This window comes from Anopheles stephensi, chromosome 3 (genome assembly GCF_013141755.1).
Source record: "Anopheles stephensi strain Indian chromosome 3, UCI_ANSTEP_V1.0, whole genome shotgun sequence".
NCBI classification, from domain to species: domain Eukaryota; kingdom Metazoa; phylum Arthropoda; class Insecta; order Diptera; family Culicidae; genus Anopheles; species Anopheles stephensi.
The window spans coordinates 74,802,827-74,825,393 of NC_050203.1; the positions used below are offsets into that span (position 1 = coordinate 74,802,827).

Below are 22,567 nucleotides of genomic sequence, written 5' to 3' on the forward strand. Positions count from 1 at the left end.
ACGCGTATTATTATTATTATTATTATTATTATTAGCCTTCATTGATGCTTTTTCTTTTATTATTTAATTTCATTTCGTTTTACCATCGAACGAACAAATGTTGTATAATATGACCGTATAACTTATGTACGTGTGTGGGTGGGTTTGTGGGATGGTTTTTTGTTGTTCTCACCAATTCTTATTACCACACACCCGCGTGTTCCAATTAACATTCCACACACACACGCGCACATTACATCCTTTTTTTACGTTATCAGGAAACTTCCTAGTACGCTCGCACTTGTACAAGAGAGCCGCCGCTGTCTTAAGCATTACGGGATCCTTACGAAAAGGCGAACAAAATGAATAACAAAAATACAAAACAAAAAACGATCTTTTTTGTTTGTTTGTTCAGGCTTCCTTTCTGGCGCGTTTGGAGCGACCCGGGCGGCGGCTACCAATTCCAATTCCAATATACAAATAAAATCTCCATAAAGTAACATCGAACAACAACTTATATCCTGCCGGTTTTTTTTCGTGCGCGCGTATGTGTGTGTGCGTTTCTTCCTTTTAACCTTCGCGTATAGCATTGCTCTTACACACTAATACATACAAATATACGTACAAATATTCATACATGTATGTTGCCACAAAAAGGAAAGGGAGAGGAAGAAGAGAATGGGGGGGGGGGGGGGGGGGGGACCTGTGGATAAATCATAATGCATCTACAGCAATAATTGTAAGATTTACGAAACAAGAACGAAAACAAATACACCACACATAAATACTACACACACAAGGGACCGATTGCAGGGCAGTTTTGGGGAGCAGCTGAACTTCCGAATACGTTCCACCTAAAGACGACTTTTTGTTTGTTCTCCCACACCCACACAAACACATCGTTCGCAAAAGCGAATTTTTGTATCAAAACCAGCGAGAGTGTTATAAAAAACGCACACCGAAAATGCTCCAAAAATTGCGAACCCCGCTAAAATTGTGTTTCGTTCGTCCTAATTCGCTCTAATATTGTGTAAATGATCCGAAACGCTGCTCCGAGAAATTAGCCAAAAAGGGCATTTCTCCTGGGTTGGGCAGGTTAAAACAACCCCCCCCCCCCCCCCCCCCCCCTCTTTCGTGACGGTGTATTGCGTTTACCCCGTTGTAGAACTTTGTTCTTGTAAGTCTTTTGCGTTGTTTTCTTGTTGTTGCTGCCGTTTTTTATATTGTGCTTCTTTATATGTGTTTTCCTAACTTCGCTTCTACATTGGCTTGATGGCCTATTCTAATCGCCTACATCCACCCAAATTGCTCAATCAATTGGTTCGGCCATTTTGGTATTTGCTAGAGCGCGTTCTGCTGCTGAAGAAGGAATGCTGTTTATAATGCTGTTCGGTAGGTTTGTTTCTAGGTATTGACGGATGTTTCGATTATATTATATCGTAAGAGATTGTGTGTATGTGTGATTCTGAGAGAAGGAAAGGCTATAGCTGCGCTAGCTGAGTGAGTGCTTCACTTACCTCAGAAGCTTCCTAAATCTTCCGCCACGTGCGATCGCGACTAATATTCCGCACCATTTCTTCTTCCGGCGTTTTTTCTTCGCATGGCGCTTCACATCGCATCCGCACCGATGCCGGATAAATGCTTTTACTCATCGAATATTGGCCGGTTTGACATGGCTCCCCTTGCGAAGCCTGTTCTGATGAACCAGCATAATGTATATAAGTGGGGGAAGGAGACGAGAAGGGAAAATGGAGCAGGAGGAGAGGGGTTTACTATTTACAAGCGGCATATCGCCCCTTAACGCGCATTATAGCTAGCTACACTCTAATGATTTGTCTTTCTTCAAAAATGTATCGCCCGGTGAGCGAGAGAGAGGGAGCCATAATGTCCAGCGAATATCCTGAAGGGAATATTATCGTGACCCAACCGTTGTTCCCAAGCCCCCCCTGGACTGGTATTCGAGAAAATGAAATCAATGTCCGTGCCGATAATGATGATGATGAAACACACACTCACTCGCTCTTATGGCACCAGTTCACCAACTAATACGATGAACGAACACAAGAATACCAAATTACAGTAACAAAATAGTGAACAAATTGTTCTAAGAACGCTTAAAACAAAAACCGGCAAACGTTTCTCTCACACGCGTCTTCTGCAAACGGGAGCGAGAGAGATATGGCAATAATGTATGACTAATATAAGAGCAGCAGGTACAGGGTTTCTTGGGCCAGTTCAACATGGTAACACTACATGTCAACAGCCTAAGAGGCGTCGGTCGGTCATAGTATATGTAATTCAACCTCGTTAACCCCTCTCAACATGGAAAAACAGATTTTTAACTCCGTAAAATCCCAACCATATATATATATTGTTACCATGCTGACCTGAGAAACCCTGCAATACAAAGAAAAACAGGTTCAGTTGATATAAAAGGGCGATGAATTAGGTGGGCGCATATTGTACTATTTCACACTGCTTCTCGAATTCCCGCACCAGGAGTTTTCCTTCGAACACGATTCTTCCCCCCCCCCCCCTTTCGCGGATACGCTAGACCCCGGACACAGACCCCCCACCGTGTCGTGTGTGCGATTAGGCTTCCCTTCTCTCCTCACGCTCTCGACATGTAATCCGTTTGTTTCGATTAGATTCATATTGTCCGCTTCTTCCCTTATTATTGCTGGTCCTAGCCGCTCCATATCAAGATGCATAGGTATTATGAACATGTGTGTGTGTGTGTGTGTGTGTTTTTGTTTCTTTTAAGATTAAAATTAGTTTTTGGTTTTTTGGTGTAAATTGTGCATCCTTTTGTTCATGTAATTTTTGTTCCGTTCGGGCTGCTCGTTTGCCCGTTTTCCAATCCCGTCGCGATGAATGTCGGGTGAAAGAATGAGGAGATTCACTAAGGTGGTTGGGAAACAGAGAGCGATTTTGGGGTGTGTTACGTTTCACACGCGAAACAGAGGTAAAATCTGTACGCAATGAGCTTCTTGTCCTTCGAGAGATGTCTATTAATTCAGCTTTTAAATTCAAAAGTTGGTTTTAATATTAAGTTATTCATTCATTCAAACCATTCTTTCACCACGCAGTGCCACACCACCGTACGACGAGATGGATGACCATATCTCTCGACACTAGGAGATACCGACAAAGCTTCGCAACCACACCCCCCCCCCCCCTCCCCCCATATTCAACCTCTATCTACAATTCGCCCCCCATTAAGCATAACAATTACAAGAGCCACTTTCCCTCCCCCTTTGTTCTTTATGGCAAACAAACAAAAAAACGGCGATGAAACGAAGCGAAGAAGAACGGAAGAAGGTGGGAAAAGAGGGTGAAAAAAAAACGGGACAACCCTCGCTACTGCAGCATCAGTGCGGACAGGTTGCGGTGCAGGATCGTGTCCTTTACCGAGCTAAACACGACCTGAATGTTTTGCGTGTCGACCGCGTTCGTGAAGTGATGGTAGATGGGCGTTTTGGTGTTTTTCCGCACGTTCATAAACATCTGCAGGATAAAGTTCTGCACGTCCAGGATCGAGTGCGGGTTGCCGGTGAACTGGGGATAGTACCAGCGGATGTCCGTGTCCGGATTTTTCACCTTCTGCTGCAGCAGGTCCGTCTTGTTGAGGAACAGTATGATCGAAATACCCTGGAAGGTGGTATTGTTCACGATCGTGTCGAAGATGTTGCGCGACTCTTCCAAGCGATTCGTTTTCCTGAAACGAGCACAAGCGGAGAAGTGTGATGAAAGGATCGTCGCTTACAGCGGGGCAAGTTGCTGCTGCTGCTGCTGCTGCTACCTATCCTCGGCCAACACCTGATCGAACTCGGAGGTCGATACGAGAAACAGGATCGACGTGACGGAGCAGTCGAAGCATTTGGTCCATTTTTGGCGCTGTGTCCGCTGTCCTCCGACGTCAACGAACACGAATGGAATGTTCTAAAAACGTGAGAGAGCCAAGCAGAGAGAGGTGTTAAATGAGGAAGTTTGGTGGAAATGGTCGCTTACCACGCTTACCTGTATCCTTATCGTAAACTCAAATACACCTTTAGTTGCTTTGCGACAGTGCAAAATATCACGATGGGTGGGTATGTAATCTAACCTCGATATTCGGTCTAATTCATCTAGGAAATAACTAACAGAATCACTCTGCAAGAAGGAAAAGACGTTTGATTAGAACTGGGTAGTAAAGTGTTTTTCAGGAACTGAACCACGAATAAAGAATCCAATGCGCTCGCAGTACATGTTCTCCTTCTTTCTTGGCCTAACGACCTCTTCTCTGGCTTACTAGACTAAATGGTACCACGTAGCTGGATAGTCAGTTCTTACTAGGAGGAAAACGGTCCGGATGGGATTCGCACCTCAGTCCTGCCGTATGAAGAGACCAGCGCCGATGTCACCTCTACCACCGATCCGGCCCATGTATGTTATCAACGCGTAATATCCTGGAGCTTGTAATCGATCGTAGTACTGTAACAACCTCACGCCCACTCTACCTCCCCTCCCCTCATACGTCCTGGCGCTCCAATAGCTTAACGTAAATATAATCGCCCAATTAAGGACGGGTCGTAAGGGGCCAGCCAGCAGCAGTTCTCGCTTCGATCACTTTCCGTCTTCACCTCGAGCGACACGGCCGAGAACGAGCGACCGGGGGACCAATCGTATAATGAACTCCGTTCACCGTCCAGTTACACCACACGCCGTACGGCGCGCGTTCTGGCGGTGGCTAATCTTATGCAAACAATCTGCACTGGGGCCCGCACTGCCAAGAACATTGCCCTACATTCAGCAGGCCAACATATCGAACGCGCCCTTCCCATACGACGCTTGGTGTAGATGTGTGTCCCGCCAAAAGACCAGACCCCGCCGGTTGTGTACTTGTTTCTTGGACCTCCATCCTCCGCCTTACCGCCTCCTCCGCCGAAACAACTCTTCGTCCGTCGGTTCGCGGTCCGCTCTTATCGATAGAAAGGCATCGGAAATATTATAATTTGAATAACACTCTCGCCTTCGATAGTGTCTCGACCTGTTCGTGCCAACGAAGGGGTGGGTGCGGGTAAGTACATTTGGCCGGTTTGTTGCAGTTTCTACTAAACCTCGTGATGGTGTGTCCGTGTACTGGAACCATTTGGGACCTTTATTATTAAAATCCCAACCCATACCGATAATCTGGACCACTTTTCGAGACACCTTCTCCGGACGTATGGACATTTTACGTTCCAATTTCGAATTTACATACACCGAGAAGGGGAAAGGGATAATTGAAATGGTGGAAAATGTTTTCCTTTTTTTCCACCCCTGCAAGCTTGAGATTATCAACGGTAACGTTAATCGGATCTAATACGGAAAATGAATCGAGTTCGAGCCGTTTTAACAGGGGTGTTTTTGGGTAGTTTTCAAACGCCAGAAACGTTGGTAACCGAGGCGGAGATTTGCAATGGAAAGCTATTAAGAGCGCTATTCAGCGTTGAATGCAGCAAGCGGCGAACACGAGGAAAGTGTTCCACGTCCAAGCATTCAAAAAAAAGTTTGAGGACGAGTCAATTGATGCCCACTTAGTCGACCAGGGTCGAAAACCCTTAAAACCTATTCTGAGATTATTAAGTGTTGTGGCTGAGAAAGGCAATTTGGTGAGATTAGAGAAGAGTTTTGTCCTATGAGCCGCTTAACCCCGAATGGAGTAAAAATTGATGATCACCTTCCCTTTTGGCACTTCGAACTGGCGAAGTCTTGGATTGCCATTCCTGGAAGTCTTCAAAATTGAACTATTAGTGGACGGATGACGTTGGCGATTCCCCCCAAAAAAAAAAAACAACTTCGATTGGATATCGCCTAATGAACGACTTAAAGGACTCTTTGCTACAAGTCAAGTTATTAAAGGGTTCGATAGGCCAAAGCATATCTCTTAATTATCACATGGAATTAAGATGGATGATATTACACATATATCAAGGAACATATGCTCCGAGTAACCCAAAAAAGTTGAAGACGAGAACAGCTGAGGACCTCGTGCAGTAGGTACGGTAAAATGTTGAACACTTGCCTAGAATCTCAGCATCTTTTAAACATGAAAGGATCGCCTAACAATTTTTCTACAGGAGCTGTATGTATACCGATAAAGTTGAACCTCATCTTGGGCGAAGCCTTCAAGCACTCATCCTCTAGACTTGGGACCCTTACTTATTAGTCCCACTTTTGTTGTCTTCAAGGAATCACTCGGCAACTCCCAATTATTGAGGAATTCAAGACACTGAAGTGACCTACTCAACAAAATGAGTTGGATATAAAAAAGTAATCCAAATTGCAGTATAAGAACCCAAACGAACGAACTAGGAATTTTAAACTTCAAAGCTCCACAAACAATTTTAATGGCGGTTTAAGCGCTACCCACCATTAGAGAATGTGCGCAGGACGATATACTTTTCCCTTTCCCTTCATTTCCAATAATCCATCACACAAACACGCTCCCCGCCCCCCCATACGTTCCTCTCAATACAGTTCCATTTCTCGCTAGTGCCATATGTGCCCACCTGTTTCCTGCAGAGCATTCGCCAGCATCGCTAATGAAACTAGTTCCACTAAACAGTCAATTTATACGCCGTTTAGCTCTCATCAGTCAGCTCGCAATGGTTGCTCTAAACTGGCAGTAATGCGCTTAGAGTCCCGTGCTGCAGAGCAAAGGTGAGGTGAGAATCCGCGGGGTGTAATTGCCACCAACATCAATCTACCGGATTCTTGTTCTCCCACATCGGTCTCCAAAGATCGAGCAGCGAGGGCACCGCACCGCGTTGCACGCGGATACTAGTAGGGACCACGCAACACACATCCGTCGCCCGTCCGTTTTGAAGCACACGCTTGCAGAATGTGTTGGGGCTAACATTTTACCATTCCAATATGGTTCACGCGATTGAAAAGCGTGGAGGCGCGCATAAGCCCACCTAGCCCACCATACAGCTGTCTCGCAGATCAACGCTAATACATACCCTACCGTCCTACCGTAATATGTCGCAGGGTGGTTTATTACCATCAACATACGGTGCGGGCTCGTCAGCCAGCCAGCCGTCTTTGGGGCGTCGTTTGATTCCAACGCAGCTTCATGTGCCAATTTGACGTTCCCTTTCGCGCCTTTGGAGTTGTCTCCAGACCACCAGCAGCAAAACGAGCAGCTCCGAGCGATCGACAAGTTACATAAAATCTTAATCCTCTCGGTAAATGGGCTGCTCGTTTCGAATTCATTCATACATTCCATTCGCCACCGTTGAAGACCCTTTGTGGCGACGTTTGTGTTCTCCTTCTTCGTCCTTATGCTGCCGTGCCGGAATCCTAGGCGAGCTACGAGTACGGTGTGGTTGTCATAAATTTAATTAAAATTGAAATTAAATACACGCATTACATCGCGGACGCGAATAATCCGTTAATGGGGGGGAGCTGCTGCTCGATCGATTGCAGACCGGTGCGGGGTACGCGATATCAATTGCACCCAGACGTTCGAAAAGCAGCCTTTCACGACGTCAGCTTGCGTACGGCCAGATGTCGACACTTCATGCTAACTAAATGTTCGCATTTATTTGCAGCCAAACCACCAGAGCTCGGTTAGGTTTGGCTTGGTTTGCGTTATTTATTTTGCTTTCCTGCACTGCCATATCAAATCAATAATAAATGGGCGAGAGGAGAGTTTCACAACCGTTCGAGATTAGTAAGTTATGTGTTTATCATTTTTTAAAATGCTTAAAACACATCACTCAATGGCTGCCGACGCTGGGCGAGCGTGAGAATGTGGTGCTCGAGTTTATTTTGCATTATGATAGAAAAACACATACACCACACCGACTCGACTCGACCGACCGATCGCCCACGATCATTTTCCACTTGGGTTTAAGTAAGCAAGCAAACAATCAGTGTCTATTTTGAAATTAAAATTAAAATCCTTTAACCCACTGCCGCATTGTGACGACCGACGACATCGTTTGCACAGTGGGACAAGGAGTGGACATTGTGAAGGCGGGTTTTGATGTGTTAGTATTTAATATAAATAATTAAAAATTATTCGACCGTTCGATGATTCACTTGGTATATTTATACCAAATATCCGGATAGTTAGTGCTTGCTAATGAAGCCATGGCTGATTCGTTACCAAATACTTGGCCAAATCGTTTGTTTAAATTTATTTTATGAATGATTTTCCTCAATATTTGGTACCGATAGAAAGGATTTGCCGAGAGCTAAATGTGAGCTAATAAAATATTAAATTTATCAATAAACGATGAAGGCCTTTACAATACGGCATCAGTCCGTAATAATTAATAAATAAATAATAAACGATGAAGGAAATTTTCTAATATCTTATAGAGTTCTAAATATATAATATTAAGCTTAGCAAAACCTATTCCGACTTGCATTTTGCCACTACCTTACATGATTTTCTAAATTCTTCTTAAACTGATCGGGCAACAAACAATACAAGGATTGGTTTCACAATTGCTTCTCGAAAAAGGTTTAAACACTATTCTCAACATCTAAGCAACTTCTTTAAACAGGGTTTGTGAGCTTTTTATTATTTTTTCAATAGTGTTGCTATCGTCAAATAAAAATCAAAAAGCTTTTTAAGACACATAATGGCAAAGAAAAATGTTTGAAATTATATTAATGTCTACACCACGGGACGTGTTTAGAAATTTTAAATAAATATTTATAAATTTAAATTAATAATTTATAGACTAATCTTTCGAACTACGATGAACCTAAGACAATTAAATATTACTATTTGAATCTAAATTTGGTTAAATCAGACAATCGACAAAAATATTGCCTCCTTGTCTTGATCGACCTTCCCGCAATTACTTGGTATTTTGATCATCTTTCCAGCACAATTAATTGCCTTTCTCTGACTTGAGTACAGAATGTTTGGAAAAGGTCCTCCGCTAAAGGCTTCCATACAAAGCTATTAAAGGATGGTAAGGTCAGATAGGAGGATCATGTTCCATGTTTCCATCGCATGAAAAATATTTAAAATCTCCCATATTTGTTTGAATGCTTATGAAACAGGTTAAATTTGCTATTAACAGTTTTACTGATTTTTTTAATTGATTTTTACGAAATTGAAATCGTTTGTTCTGCGCTGTCCCACTGTGCGTTAACGGCAATGAAGATTACGCTATGAAACACGCTGCCCCATTACCGGCTCTGCTAACGATCCATGTGCGTCGACCGAGAGGAGGTGTGGTGTTCGGTTGCGCCCATCCAATCGCAATGACACACACACAACACAGCAGCAACAGCATCATCTACCACCAGCTCTAGGCTTATAATATGTGTGTGCAAATGCAGTGTTTGTGATACATTGCACATATTTACACCGCCCCCTTACCGATCGTTCCAGGCCCGAACCAACCGTCTTTGGATTGTCGAAGGCTGGCTGCTGATCGATTGAACCGACTCGATCGATCGATCGAGAAAAACCAGACTGTCCTCAGAGTACACCTGACCTCGCGTCTGCACTCGCTGCGATGTGAGTACGCGCACAATTTTCATTTAATTAGTGCGCTTGCAATTGAGGATATTTATTTATCTATCGTACCCTGATCGCTACATACAGGAGAAAAAGTGAAGAAACGCGCAACATTGCCATTTTGCTTCTTTTCTCTTTGCATGCAAAAGCGGGATAACAACTTCTGGGTGTAAATATTGTTGCAAATATATCGAGACCTGCCGATTTGCACTTCCCGCTAGGGCTCTATAATAGTAACTCTCCCCCGGGTAGTGTGGAAAGATGATTTTATTCCATCCATCCATCCATCCCCGATAGCTCTCGTGAAAGCGCAGCATCCCGAAAGGAAATCTTTCGTCACATAAATCACACAACACAGTGAACGATCGGTCGGGGCGAGGGTTTTCGCACTCTTCACAGCGCGCTTCACTTTCAAATAATCAACCTCAATCGCGACCGGTGGTGGACCGTGTCTCGACCGCGGTTGGCTATTTGGCCACGGGGCAGCAGCTGACACAGGCAAACAATTTGATTCCAGACTCGGGAGAGCAAGGAAAGGGGGCAGAAAAAAAAATCTATCCGATCGCTTTCTAGGTCAAGGCCCATCCGGTGAGTTTTTTCTCCATCATCATCAGCTTGTGGTGGTTATCGCTAGAAGCGTCGATTGGAGCAGAAACCTTTTCTTCCCTCTTCGCAGAAGACAATGTTCGGAGGAAGCGACCGTTTGACGATCAAGCCTGCGGGTAGCTTGATCGAGCGAGAGAGATAGAAAAAAAGTAAAACATAATCATGTGAGTTATGGCGAATCACATGCGCGGAATGCCTCCACTATACGGGGGATTTGGTCTCGCGTACAAGCAAAAGAAAGTTGCGAAAACGAAGCTGCTCTCGAACCACAACACTCGAAATGCGTTCGACCGGTTTACTAAAACACCGGCAAACAGCAACAACACCGGTTTGGGCCAGCTGGTTCGAATCAGCAAGACAGGAGGAGCATAGCGGTCGTTGGCTGTTTGCGAATTTCTGCTCGCGGCTGACGATTAGCAGGCTGGACGTGCGTTTGTTTGGAGTTAATCCAATGAAGCAAGAGAAATGATGCCAAATATTATTATACCCCGCGCGCACACACGCACGCATGCCCACTCTTGAATCTCTCTTGGGGTCGATTTAACGCAAATTAATAAGCTTCACCCCTAGGTTCAGGCAACAGGTTTTCGTGGGAACGGATCCAAGCTCGACCTTGCCTATTATATTGGCTACTAATCGATGCGCGACGCTGTGTCGACGATTGAGTGCTTGATGTTGAGGTTTGATGTGTTGATACTTCTATCATATACATGTGAGCTGTACTGCCGGAGATGATCTCCCTGTCTAGTCATTCGATACAGCCCCATTGGAGTGGTAGCTTAATTCCAGCCGTCCATCCAGCAGTGTTGTGTTGTAGTTAACTCCGGCTCATCGTGCCTTTAATTGCTGGCTGGCAATCGTTCTCGTCCTTCTCCCTATGGAGACGCGCCATAGACCGTACGACCTTCACGTTACGCGTTCCGTTAGACGAAGCAGCGGGAGTCATAAAATTGGACACCACTAATAAAATGTCATTTTTACAACTGCTTAACCTTTTGCCCGTATTCGCGAATCGGTGCTTCTGGTGCGAATTTCGAGGTGGGAGCTACTTTGGGGAACCCACTTAATGTACCCGATCAACGGGCATGTTTCCCATTTTGTCAAGAAGGTTACAAAAAGGCGTTGTGCTGCGTCTCTCCTTCTCTTTCCCTCGCTCAAGATCAAGATCGCGCTTGTGTTCAGCGTCATCGTTTTCGTACGTGCCTGGGACGGCGCGACTCTGATCGGCCATCTTCCAACGTTGATCCTCGAGTGTGTACGCGCGCAGACGGGAGACGGTTTGCAAACAATGTGTGTGTTTTTCCCCATGCATCACTCAACAGCATATGTGTGCCGTCGCTACGCTTTTTTTTAGCAACAAAACGCGCACGCGAGCTCTGTTGCAAACATATGATTCCCTGAGTTTGTGTTTTTTTTGTTGCCCGCGCATGTGACGATCGTACATGAATCTTAAGCATGTTGACAATGCTTCAAAGACACGCAGATCCACACAGGCAGTAATTATCCATTTCAAATCGATCAACACACACATACACAAAACAGTACGTGACTTTCTTTTCGTTCTGCACGCCTTGCAAGGCTGGTGGATTCTTTGTCCGTAGACAGCGGTAAAGCTATAAGGACAATTTCGAGGACGACTTACAATTTGGAACTCCCTTCGCCGATCGTACGCCTTCCGGATGGCGCCATCCGTCCACAGGATGTTGATGATCGGAACGTACTGGTGGAACTGTTCGGCGTCCAGCAGGCAGCCGCTGTGAAACATGACCGCTTCGTTCGCGGCCAGCTGCGATGTCGGGTGCTCCCAGGGTATATCTAGCTTATCTCTAGCGTCACACAACACTTGCATGCCTGGGTGGAGAAACGGGGAGCAATTAACAATCAAATCAAGCCTTCGCTTTGCTTCTGAACTCCTTACCTTTGACTATGTTTTGGTAGATCACATGTTGGTATTCTCTAATTAGTTCGGGCTCGAAGTTGATCCCGTGGATGATTCGCATCTGCTTGAGAAACGTCGATTTACCGGATTCGCCTGCGCCCAGCAACAGTAACTTAACCTGTTCAGCGTGAGAGAGGTAAATTGTGTTTAACATTTCATCACCATATTCCCTTCGTTCATCATTGCCCATCACAGTCGCAGGTAGAAAGGAGCAGGGCGCGGACGGAATGGTGCTGCTTCGGGGTTCGGTCCCTCATAAACTTCTATTGCGGTCCACACCCGAAAGGGTACAAAGATAAGCTACAAGACGCGATCGGGCCTTCTGTTGCATCTTTCGCACATTATTACGTAAAAGAGATTGCGAGGACCCCGGGTCGGGGGACTTTATGGCGGATGGCGTGCAATATTGTAAACGGATTATAGCACACAAACCCCTTTCTTACCAGGGTACAGCAAGGGTACAAGGTAAAGGGTGTAAATCTTTTTTTCCACCGAGCGGATGGAACTGGGTTTTAGGGCTTTGCCTTGACAGGTACAATCATATCGGTGTCTTTTAACACGATGTGCAACCTGTTCCATCATACCTCTCATTAAGTTTTACATATGTAATGAGATTGTAGTATGAATATTTCTCACACCTTTGTATCCAATAAATAAATTGTAATTCAATAAAAGCAGCAACGATTGGCAATGGTTTGAGCAACTTGCTTGTCCTATTCGAGAAGAAGAGTTATTTGAGGACTTTTTCAGTGTGGATTCCGCAACGGAGAGTCAACTAATGACCAGTTCTACAACATGCAGAAAATCTTGGTTAGTATGACAGAGCAGCAACTTCCTTGCTTCCTTGGGCTTGTCGATATGATCTTCAGCCTCGAGCTAGAGAAGGTCATCCGAGCAGCAGCTAATCAAACGGTCGAACGAGAATTGGAGATTATTGAGGCATTGGATATCGAATCGAATACAGATTCACACGACTTAGATGCCGTCCAAATCTTCACCTGCTAAGCTGGGCTCTTGTATATTATTCGCTTATCCACACCTCAATTCGGTGTACAACACTGAGGCATATCATGAGAATGCTACCGGACGACCCGCCTCGTAAAATCTTTCTACCTCTTCCACATCGACACACAAGGCATCGTAGACCAAATTGCGATCGTGTGAGGGCGTTGATGCGTCCTCCAGAGAGCCCGAGATATTGAATTGACAGGCGACGGCGTCTGACCGCGAGCGGTATCAAGGTAAGCCAAGACCGCAAACGTGCCTGATAAGTTGACCAACCTAAGTGTCGCTCCCGCGCCTCTTAGAGCGGCATAGGTAAATTGATTAGAGCGTTGAACGAATTAGCCCCGCACCGACGGACAAACTCACACGTGCCATAATTCAATTCAAACACTCAGCGGTGCTACTACGCAGCGCCACCACACATGTGAAAGGGTAATCAGATTTTTCAATTAGCTACAATTCGTTACACCAGCAGGCAGATTGTTGCACCATAAATCTGACCATATCGCCGATTCCGTTAGGAAAACGTGGAGATGGAGATGGAGTTGGCCCGCAGGGCGCACACACACAAACACACACCTCTAATGAGACGCGATCTTGTACATTTAAATTGAAGCTTTTATCACTTTTACACCCGCACGGAGGGAGCCTCCAGGCAAACGCCGGTTGGACACGAAGGTGATCTATCTTGGCTTGCGATCTTGCACAAGTGAAAGTGATGCTATTAGATCGTGTCGCGAACGAAAGAGAGAGAGAGAGAGAGAGAGATCGCCGGGAATGTGTGTGAGCTAAAGACAAAAATATGCTACAAGAATGCTTTTATGCTGGACCCCACAACCACACCATCACCCGAGACACGGTGTTGGGATGGCCTTCGTTAACCCACTTTTGACCGCGCCAACAGTCTCGGAATCACGAAAGGCTTTCCTTAAGACATGGGATCGTGAAACAGTCCATTAGCATCTACACTCCTCAATGATCGTCGTCCCGGTTGGCCGATCCGTCCTCTCCGTATGCATTCATTTTACTCTAAAAAAAGGAATCGCAGGAGAAACGCATATAAGGAAACAAAAATCTACCGTGGAGAGATTCATCACAGGCTTATCAACCGGAATGCTTTAAATCGGACAGCAATAAACAACGGATAGCATCAGATTGCCTAGACGCCACCGTGACTGTGGCCGCCCGTTGCGTGCTACTACTACGCTACAAGTAAACAAACGCTTCGAGAATAGAAAACAAACACAAACTCTAGGGCATGATGTACTGTGGCTGCAGTTTTTTTTATTTTACTCCAACATCCTCTTGGGCCGAACAAAATCAAATACGCCGCTCAACCGATCAACGTACCAGGAAGAAATGCTGGTCGGAGATGAGGCTGCACCACAGGGATCCACAGTAGCGACCGGCTACTGCGATGACAATCAGCGGTAGCAAAAGGTGAAAACAAAACATAAATATTTTCGCTAAACGCTCCTAGGCCTAGGCCCTTTAAGTACACACCGATGCAGCGACAGCGACATTCTGCACAGCAGCGAGCTACATTCCACGGCAGCGATGCCGATCGACGAATGACGGCGACTCGCTCTACTCATCACATCAACTCGGCAAGTCGCGACTGGCGCTTCGTAAAGACGCTCTCGAAACGCCAAGAACGTTGGGAATCTTCGGCCTGCGCGCGCTCTCGCTCTCTCTCTCTTTCTCTATCCCTCGCTTGATCTGATGTGTGCGATCACGAGATGTCGTCGCCACGAGATCGGTGCCAAAGGGTGTCTCCTTTCTGGGTCACAAGCAGTCACCAAACACAAGTAGCGCTTTTTTAGCGCCGAGACAACAATCGATCGCGAGAAGGATGATCGTGACGACACGTGTGCCTCCGTACCGATTCTTCCTTAACGTACCGCAGGCGAATCGCGAATCGCGCGCATGAATCAATAGCAATAAATCAGATATTCACTCCTCACAGCAACACCAGTAGCGGGAGTGACCTTCAGGGCCCTGCTTGCTGGTGCTAATCGCTTTCACTTCTCTCTCTCCCGGAACTTTAGACCCCGCAAACACAAAGATCACGCGTCAGAGAGCAGATTATAATCCGCGTGACGCCCTCCCTGCCTTTCAGTAGCAGGCGGGAGCAGCTGCGATGATGATGTTGGCTGGAAATTGAATTTCCTTTCTACCAGACAAAGAGCGGCAGTAGGGGAAAAAAAACACGCCATTCGATGATAATCGAAACGATCCGGTACTTTCCATATGCGCGCTTTGTCTTCGTTCGGTCGGACTGTTTCATGCCCGAGTAGTGAAGGGCAGGATCGATGTGACAAATGCATCTAAAACGGCCGCTGGTTTGCATCACACTTTGTACGTCAGTACTTTCCCTTTTGCCCCTCCAAGTTGCGAGTAGCAAGACAGGCTCAATCGAATCGAGCACCCATCAGCACCAACATACAGAGTATTGCGAGGGCACGCGCGCTCGCCAATGTGTAATTCATTTGTCCAATTAACATTGTTTACAAGCTGCCGATAGTGGGCAACAACATCACCCTCTCGCGGACAACAAGTGCGCCCGGCTCACCATTCAACACGGGAAGCGAAAAGAGGTTGTCAGCGTTTAGACTCTGGAATCGATCTTTATCGGACGAATTCGGCGATGCCGTGGACGGACAGCGTCAGAGTGCTGGCTCTGACACCTTCCATTCGCCATGGGTCAATGTCAAACAGTGCGCAAGTTTGGTTGTGGTCGAGTTATTTTTTTCTCGTTTTCCCTCCCCGGAATGTTTGTTTTATTTAAATGCTATCGAAAGATCATGGAGCAGAGTGTGCGTTCTTTTTTTTTTGTGGATGGTGGGAAAGAGTTTTTGATTACGTTTCAACACACTTCCAAGCTTCCCTTCCCCAGAGCAGTAAAGGTTATCTTGAATTTTGTTGTCTTTTTTGGTTGTTGATAAGGACATCTATAATCTGCCTTAGAGGCGTAGCGGATTTTGTGCTCTGCTTGAAGATGAGCTCCATGTCGAGGATTGTTAAATGTCGTCCAGCTTCCGGGAGCCACCAAAGGCGCAGAAAAGATCACCTCGTTTCATTGATAGTATGTGGCCTTGGACGATTGAAATTGGGCTCATCCTCGCAAAGGAGTATTTCGGCCAGAAAAATAACTCTACCATAATTAAATGCACTTTTTTGACAATTATTTTTTTAAGTCTTTCATGTATAGTCAATATTGAACTGCAGGAATCAGTTGATTTGTACCAGCTGTACCCAGCAAAGCCAAGCAATCTTACTCAAGCAAAGACTTTGAATATTTTGCGGCTCTCCGTGAATGCTTGAAAAAGCCAAACCTTTGAACCTTTGAAATACTCTCATTGTTATCAAGGAAGCAAGAAGATCGCAAGAAGGCGGCCTAACACTAAGAGGAAGGAAAAGCTTTAGACTAGAGGTCGTCAGATTTTGGGCAGTATGAAAGTGTTAAGTGGAAGCATCGCTAAATAAGAACTTTATCGCGAACAATTATTCAGGAGGAACATCTCAAGTTGCTGATTAAACATACTTCATGGATCGAGACTTATTTGACTTAACTGGCTACGAACTTGCCGATATGCAGGGATTTTTAGTAATTACAAAATACAACACGAAGAGGTATGTGACCCTTGGGTCTCAGAGCTCAGCACATCATGGGCAGAGGTCTCAAGATATAAGAGAGAAGGCAAGGACATATATTGTTGGAGTGCATGTCTGTACGAACTTGATATTAAGATCTTACTGCAATTATTTTGAGACCAACAAAGTCAAGGTCAAGACATATTTACATCAAGACAAATCTATGGTTCTGGCATATATTGACCTAAAACCAAAGGACTTGGTATTAAAGCAATAAGAAACGTACTGGCTCGGTTAAGGAAAAATTGTTCCAATGTGCTTTCTGAAACAGATCAAATTGTCTATCGTCTTCGGCGGGAAAGTCAGGGTTTTAGCCAACAATGTTTTGGATAATCTGAACTTGACGGGTCGGTCCGGTGGCCGAGGCGACAGCGGTGGCGGTCTTCACACGGCAGGACAGGGGTTGAAATCCCATCCAGACCGCCTCCACGTACTCGGGGCTGACTACTTTGCTGAGGGTAAATCTAAGTCGCGGAAAGCCAGAAGTGGCAGGCCGAGACCTTTTAAGGTGGAAGTGCCAAGGAAGAAGAAGAATTCGATGAATATGTCCGTTACGTTAAATATAATATGGGATAATTCAAGGTACAGTATATAACAAGCAAAAATCAAGACTGTCACTCGCAGGTTGTACATTTCAAGAGTTATTTCGCCACACTCTCTACTAGTGCTACTGTTTGGTATGAAGTTACTAATTGCAATTTATACGAATCGTGAGCCTTGCATAATATTACTCAAGCAGCTCGTGTAGGACATATACCATTTTCCTATTTTATTGTGGTCTGCCATTTATGGCTTGCTCTTCATAGTTTACTTGTAGTTGGATAATCAGGCCTGCGTACCAGTAAATGACGCCTCTTCCAAATACACCCTCAGATCAGGTCCGCCGCCACAACGAATTGCATTCCCAAAAAAAAAACCCATCACTCGGCCCAATATTTTCAAAACGAACGAAACGAACCAACAAGAAAATAGAATAATTTCGACATGACAGCAGCACAACACGCGCTAACAGGAGAATGAAAAACTACTCTCATGTATCGAAGAAAATGTGTACAACAGCGTGAAAAATCGATAAGAAAAACAGTACCGTAAAACATTTCCCCTTTTTACCGACCAGACCACCAGATACATCATCATTCTTTCGCCTCGCTTAGCAAAATAAAAAAAGAAAAACCCCCGAAACCGGATGCAGGATGTTCATATGCAAACAACGGCTTTACTCACACTCGATATTGATTATTTTACCATTTTGCTTGAGACAATGTTTTCCTAACCGAATGGCGGATGGTAGGTAGGATAGGGTAGCACACATGCAGAACTCTTAATGTAATGTACATTTGGTGCGTTAATTTTGACGCACGACGAGCACAAGCCGGTAATAATTGTATTGGACCCACATGGCGAAGAGGCATGTTCTTTGGAGGGAAAAATCATTACCAAACGATCGACCGTGCCTGCTGTCACGTCGTGGAACAGTTTCCGCTAAAAAAAAAAGAAATGAAAGATGACGTCTCGTTCGAGAGAAAGCATCTACCAGGTGGGAATGTAAAAAAAAAAAATCCCAACCCCAGATAGAGTGTCCGTCCGTTGTGGTTTGGTGAGCGCGGCGAAAGTTGACCGCATCAAAACGGAAATCGTCTTGTTGGAAAAAGGGCACAGCACACAACAGGGAGTGCTGGGAAGGCAAAGGGGGATGGTGGCAAGGTCGTTTTGAGGATGAAACCTGATCGATCGTCGCATGAGGAAAGAAACTTGAAGACGCGCGTGATCATCCCTCTTCCACCTCCCGATGATTCTCCCCCCAGGGAAGAGTATTGTGGAAAATTGTGGAAGCTTTTCACTCCATTATCCAATGATCGGTATTTTCGCAAAGCAAATTTCTGCCCACCGTAATTCTACAACGAGAAGAAAACACACACAAATATCGGGTTGTTTTCCACCTTGCCAGTGGGTCGTGATTTAAAAATAGCAAGCTGACCACCACACAGCATACGACAGCGGGACAAATATTATCGGGGATTGGGATTTTTCCTCCACATTTATGCTTCGAGCGCAAACGGCAACCAACCAGGCCCCTGCAGCCTGATCTTGTCCACATGTTTTGGTTTGTTTATCAACACACCGGATTCTTGGTATGCGGGTGTCTGTGTGTGTGTGTGTTCCACACACATTTGTTCTGTTTTTCTCGTGCGCCGTGCGTGTTTTGGGAGTGGGTGAGTACAATTTAATCCCCATTTTCAACCGGCCACCCTCACACAGTAGATGAGGTCGTCCACGGATACGCAGAGAGCATGAAATTTAAAAAAAATAATCAAAATCAGAGTGTGCACGATAGGGGAAAAAATAAACATTTTCCTCCTGTATTTTTTTCCAATGAAAAGTCGATCGTTTCTGTAGGGGTCTGCTGAAGCTCTCGGGAATATCGGAACCAAATTTCTTCCTTCTTCTTATGCTTCTTTTTCGTGTCTGTATGTGTAGGTTGTCCTTCACTCTCCTCCTTGAAAAAGGGTGGAAGGGGGTTGGCGTCTCGGTCCGGGGCCTTTTGTGTAATGAAAACATTCAACCCCAACCCCAAACCGGAGGCGACATTCGGTGAGTCGAGCTGGCTGGATGTTGCGCTTTTTTGCATACGCCTACTGTGCTGTGTACGGGCGGTTGCTTAGCGCTGCCGTGTGGTTGAAATTAGCAACAGTGTGTGATATGGGTGGTTGAATCGCATTTTGCTGGTAGTGTAGGCACAGGCAAGGTCTCCTACACATGCACACACACACACAAGAGAGGGCACCATTCCATAGCAAATTGCTGGGCATCATTAATCGACGCTGACGCTTTTACTTCTCGAAAGCTCGCGATGCGGATGCTACATCGAACAGGAATATTCACGTTTCACAGCATCACACACGACGTAATGATCATTCGTCGTTGTATCCTTTCGATCACAACACGATCACACGATCATACAAACACGGATGTAGTAGTAACGACGTCATCCCACCACTGCTGAATGTGAATCACTTGCTGTGCCCAAAAACAACAATCAGCAACATTGGCCACGTAGCGTGCCTTATACCAAACAGCACATGCACACACACGCACACATACACACACAGCTTGGATTTCCATCACAGTTGCACAACAATAACAACAATACGCATCAATCAGCTGATTCTAGTAGCGCACCCCAGGCGTCATCATCATCCTAGGAGACTGTGATTATTTTTTCATCCACTTTTTCTTTCTCTCGCTGTATTTTCCCCACCGTCAGGGAAACCCTCAGCACATTCCAACTCTCGCGGAACAATAAATTAACCCGGCATCGGAGGTTGGATTAGGATTAGAACCGGTGGAGGTTAATTTAAGGAACAAACAAACAAAACCCGCACCGCGCACCCTTGCCCCTTCTCCTTCCCTCTCTCTCTCTCTCACACACACACTCTGGGTTGCGCACCCACATACACACACATCCTAGTGATCCCGCCCGTACCTGTCGCCGGAACGCATGTTTATCTTTCTCGAGAAATTTGTCGATTTCGCGCGATTTATAGCGCTGCTCGAGCTCTTCCGGGCTGACACGGAGCCGGAGCAGGTACCCGAACAGATCGCCGCAACACCGCGTGCATGATAATTTTGATAAAGTGCTTTCTCTCCGCCTGTTATTCGATGCCGCCATCTTTAAATCTCATCACGCACACACATCCGCACCCACAAACACACACGCGCGCTCCGGTGCTCCGATGCCGCGCAGCAGGAGTGACAGATAAACACACACACACGCACGCGGCACGCACGCACACATCCACCGAAACAAAGCCCGACCAGGCGGTAGTGGTGTGGTGGTGGTGCTGGTGTCGATGTTGTGTGACGCACGCACTTTTCCACTCGCCCAGAAACGACTTTCACGGCTTTTCACATGGTCCGGCTAGGGGTATCGGTGTGCCCGAACGGTCGGAAAAGCGTTTCCACTGGTGTCACCGATCGACCGTACACTCGCGTCCGTTTGGAAAATGCCGGAAAACACGTATTTTTCGCGAAAAAATGGCAGACCGCGTACGCGACGCACCCAACTCCCGTGAGCGAACGATGCAAACTAGTGATGGGTGCCGTGGTGGTGTGCTACGCCGGGAACGATCTGTTCCGCAAGGGGGAAATCGAAAACATCGCACCGTGCACACTGGGCGAAATTAATCGAAAAAAAGCTGAGAGTGGATTGGTTTAGATTTTAGTTGTTTTTACTAACATTTTGAGAAAAATAAACTTTAAAATTGATGTAAAATCTTTTCAAATTAAGATGAATATCAAATAAACATCAGATTGATGCAATTGTATGCCTCGAACTGGTTTCTAATTGTCAAATTCAAATTAAAATATTAAAATAATTTCATTCGACCTATTTCTGAATATGTTTGGTAAACTTAGTTCAAACCAGGTAATATGACCTAAATTTTAAAGCTATTTTTAACAAGAATTGTGACACAAACACCACGATTGCAAGCAAACACACACAGTGTGCAACCCATCCAATCCGGATGCAAACAAATCCGTTGCGATGTTTTTGAAGTTGCGCGCGGAACACTACGTTCTTTGTTGCTTTTTTTCTACCCTCTTGTTTGAATTCTTTTGCAAACAATTACGGAACAAGTGTTTTGTGCTGGTAAATAACATCAACAAATAGTTTGCTTTTATTTTGTTACACTTGAATCCTTTTAATGTTTTACTTTAGGAGTAATCAAAGTAAATTTATAACTAGTTTGAGTTTAAAAATTAAATTTATTGGAAAATTGTAAAACAAATTTGTCATTATAAAAACTCGAAATTACCATTTTTATACAAATTTGCTGCTAATGTTCCAAAACTCTCCCATCGCTATCTCCTTCTATTTTGCAACAAACCGTACGTACGTACCTGCTGCGGAACGGAAGACAACCAACACCCCAAGACCCTACACGAAAGAACTGTAAGCGCCTTTTATGCTTTTATGCCTTTATTGTCCTTTCCCCCCCGGGTTTGTATACCCCGATGCAGTACCGGATGCAGAACAGAACCGAACGGAGTCGGGGTTTTCCCCACCGAAGTACTTGAATACTTTTTAACCGAAAATTGCTTTCGGTTCAATTGCAATTTTGGTGCGTTTTTTTGCTTGCTTTCTTTCCCTGAGCACTGGCACCCTGCAACGTTCCACAGGTACTCCCATAAAAACCCCTTTGTGAGATATGCCGCCGAATGCACCAACGCCAGGTTAGATTTGCATGGCCGCCTTTAAGCCGACTGAAGATTTGTTGTTCTTCGGGACGGCGGTTTTGGGTCAGGCTCAACCAACCAACAGAACTCAGGATTTATGGGTGGGATTTAGAAGATTTGGGTTTTCGTTCGGCGGCTGCTGGCGTTAGAAAGGCGTCGACCGTGTCGGAAATCTGGTCAGTAGGTAGACGTTAGGGAACGCCACACAACAGTCCATTCTGTCCCAATTGTCACGTTTTAAAAGCGTATGCGAGTAGCCCTCTCAGCCTGAATGAATCAATTTGGCACGGTTTGTTGGCTGTGATGGTGGCCGCGTGTTGGTGCGACTTTGTGCATAATTGTCCAATAAAGCAAACATCCGCTAATCAAAAGCGGTCAAGACGTTATCGCGGACACACGTAGGACGGACGAGTACCCTGGAAGCAAGCGTCCAGAATATTTTGTGAGTGAGGATGTGACGATCAGTTCAAATTAAATGTCCAATGGCCAACTCTCTCGCCTGATGACTTTGTACGGATTCTTTATCGTAATTGAAAAACGAAAAAGAAACGACACCAACTTTAAAGATCTGTCATCTAATCAAGTCTTATGAGCTTAGGAGTGCAGTTTAAAAGCAATTAAACAAAGTCCCGAAA

General features: G+C 45.3%; 1 protein-coding gene across 1 annotated transcript; it reads right to left on the bottom strand.

Moving 5' to 3' along the window:
* Positions 1 to 41: 41 nt before the first annotated feature.
* Positions 42 to 20,793, bottom strand: LOC118510753 (guanine nucleotide-binding protein subunit alpha homolog). Its single transcript, XM_036052998.1, has 6 exons — positions 20,179 to 20,793; positions 12,015 to 12,153; positions 11,739 to 11,947; positions 4,000 to 4,131; positions 3,782 to 3,921; positions 42 to 3,697 (listed from the first exon to the last, which is right to left on the bottom strand). The coding sequence occupies exons 1-6, from the start codon at positions 20,362 to 20,364 to the stop codon at positions 3,340 to 3,342; spliced, it is 1,164 nt and encodes a 387-aa protein (XP_035908891.1). The 5' UTR covers positions 20,365 to 20,793; the 3' UTR covers positions 42 to 3,339.
* Positions 20,794 to 22,567: the final 1,774 nt, after the last annotated feature.

Coding starts and splice junctions, on each gene's coding strand:
- LOC118510753 (XM_036052998.1), bottom strand. CDS start 20,364: ATGGCGGCATCGAATAACAGGCGGAGAGAAAGCACTTTATCAAAATTA. Junction 12,154..20,178: donor AACATGCGTTCCGGCGACAG/GTACGGGCGGGA, acceptor CACGCTGAACAG/GTTAAGTTACTGTTGCTGGG. Junction 3,698..3,781: donor CAGGTGTTGGCCGAGGATAG/GTAGCAGCAGCA, acceptor TGCTCGTTTCAG/GAAAACGAATCGCTTGGAAG.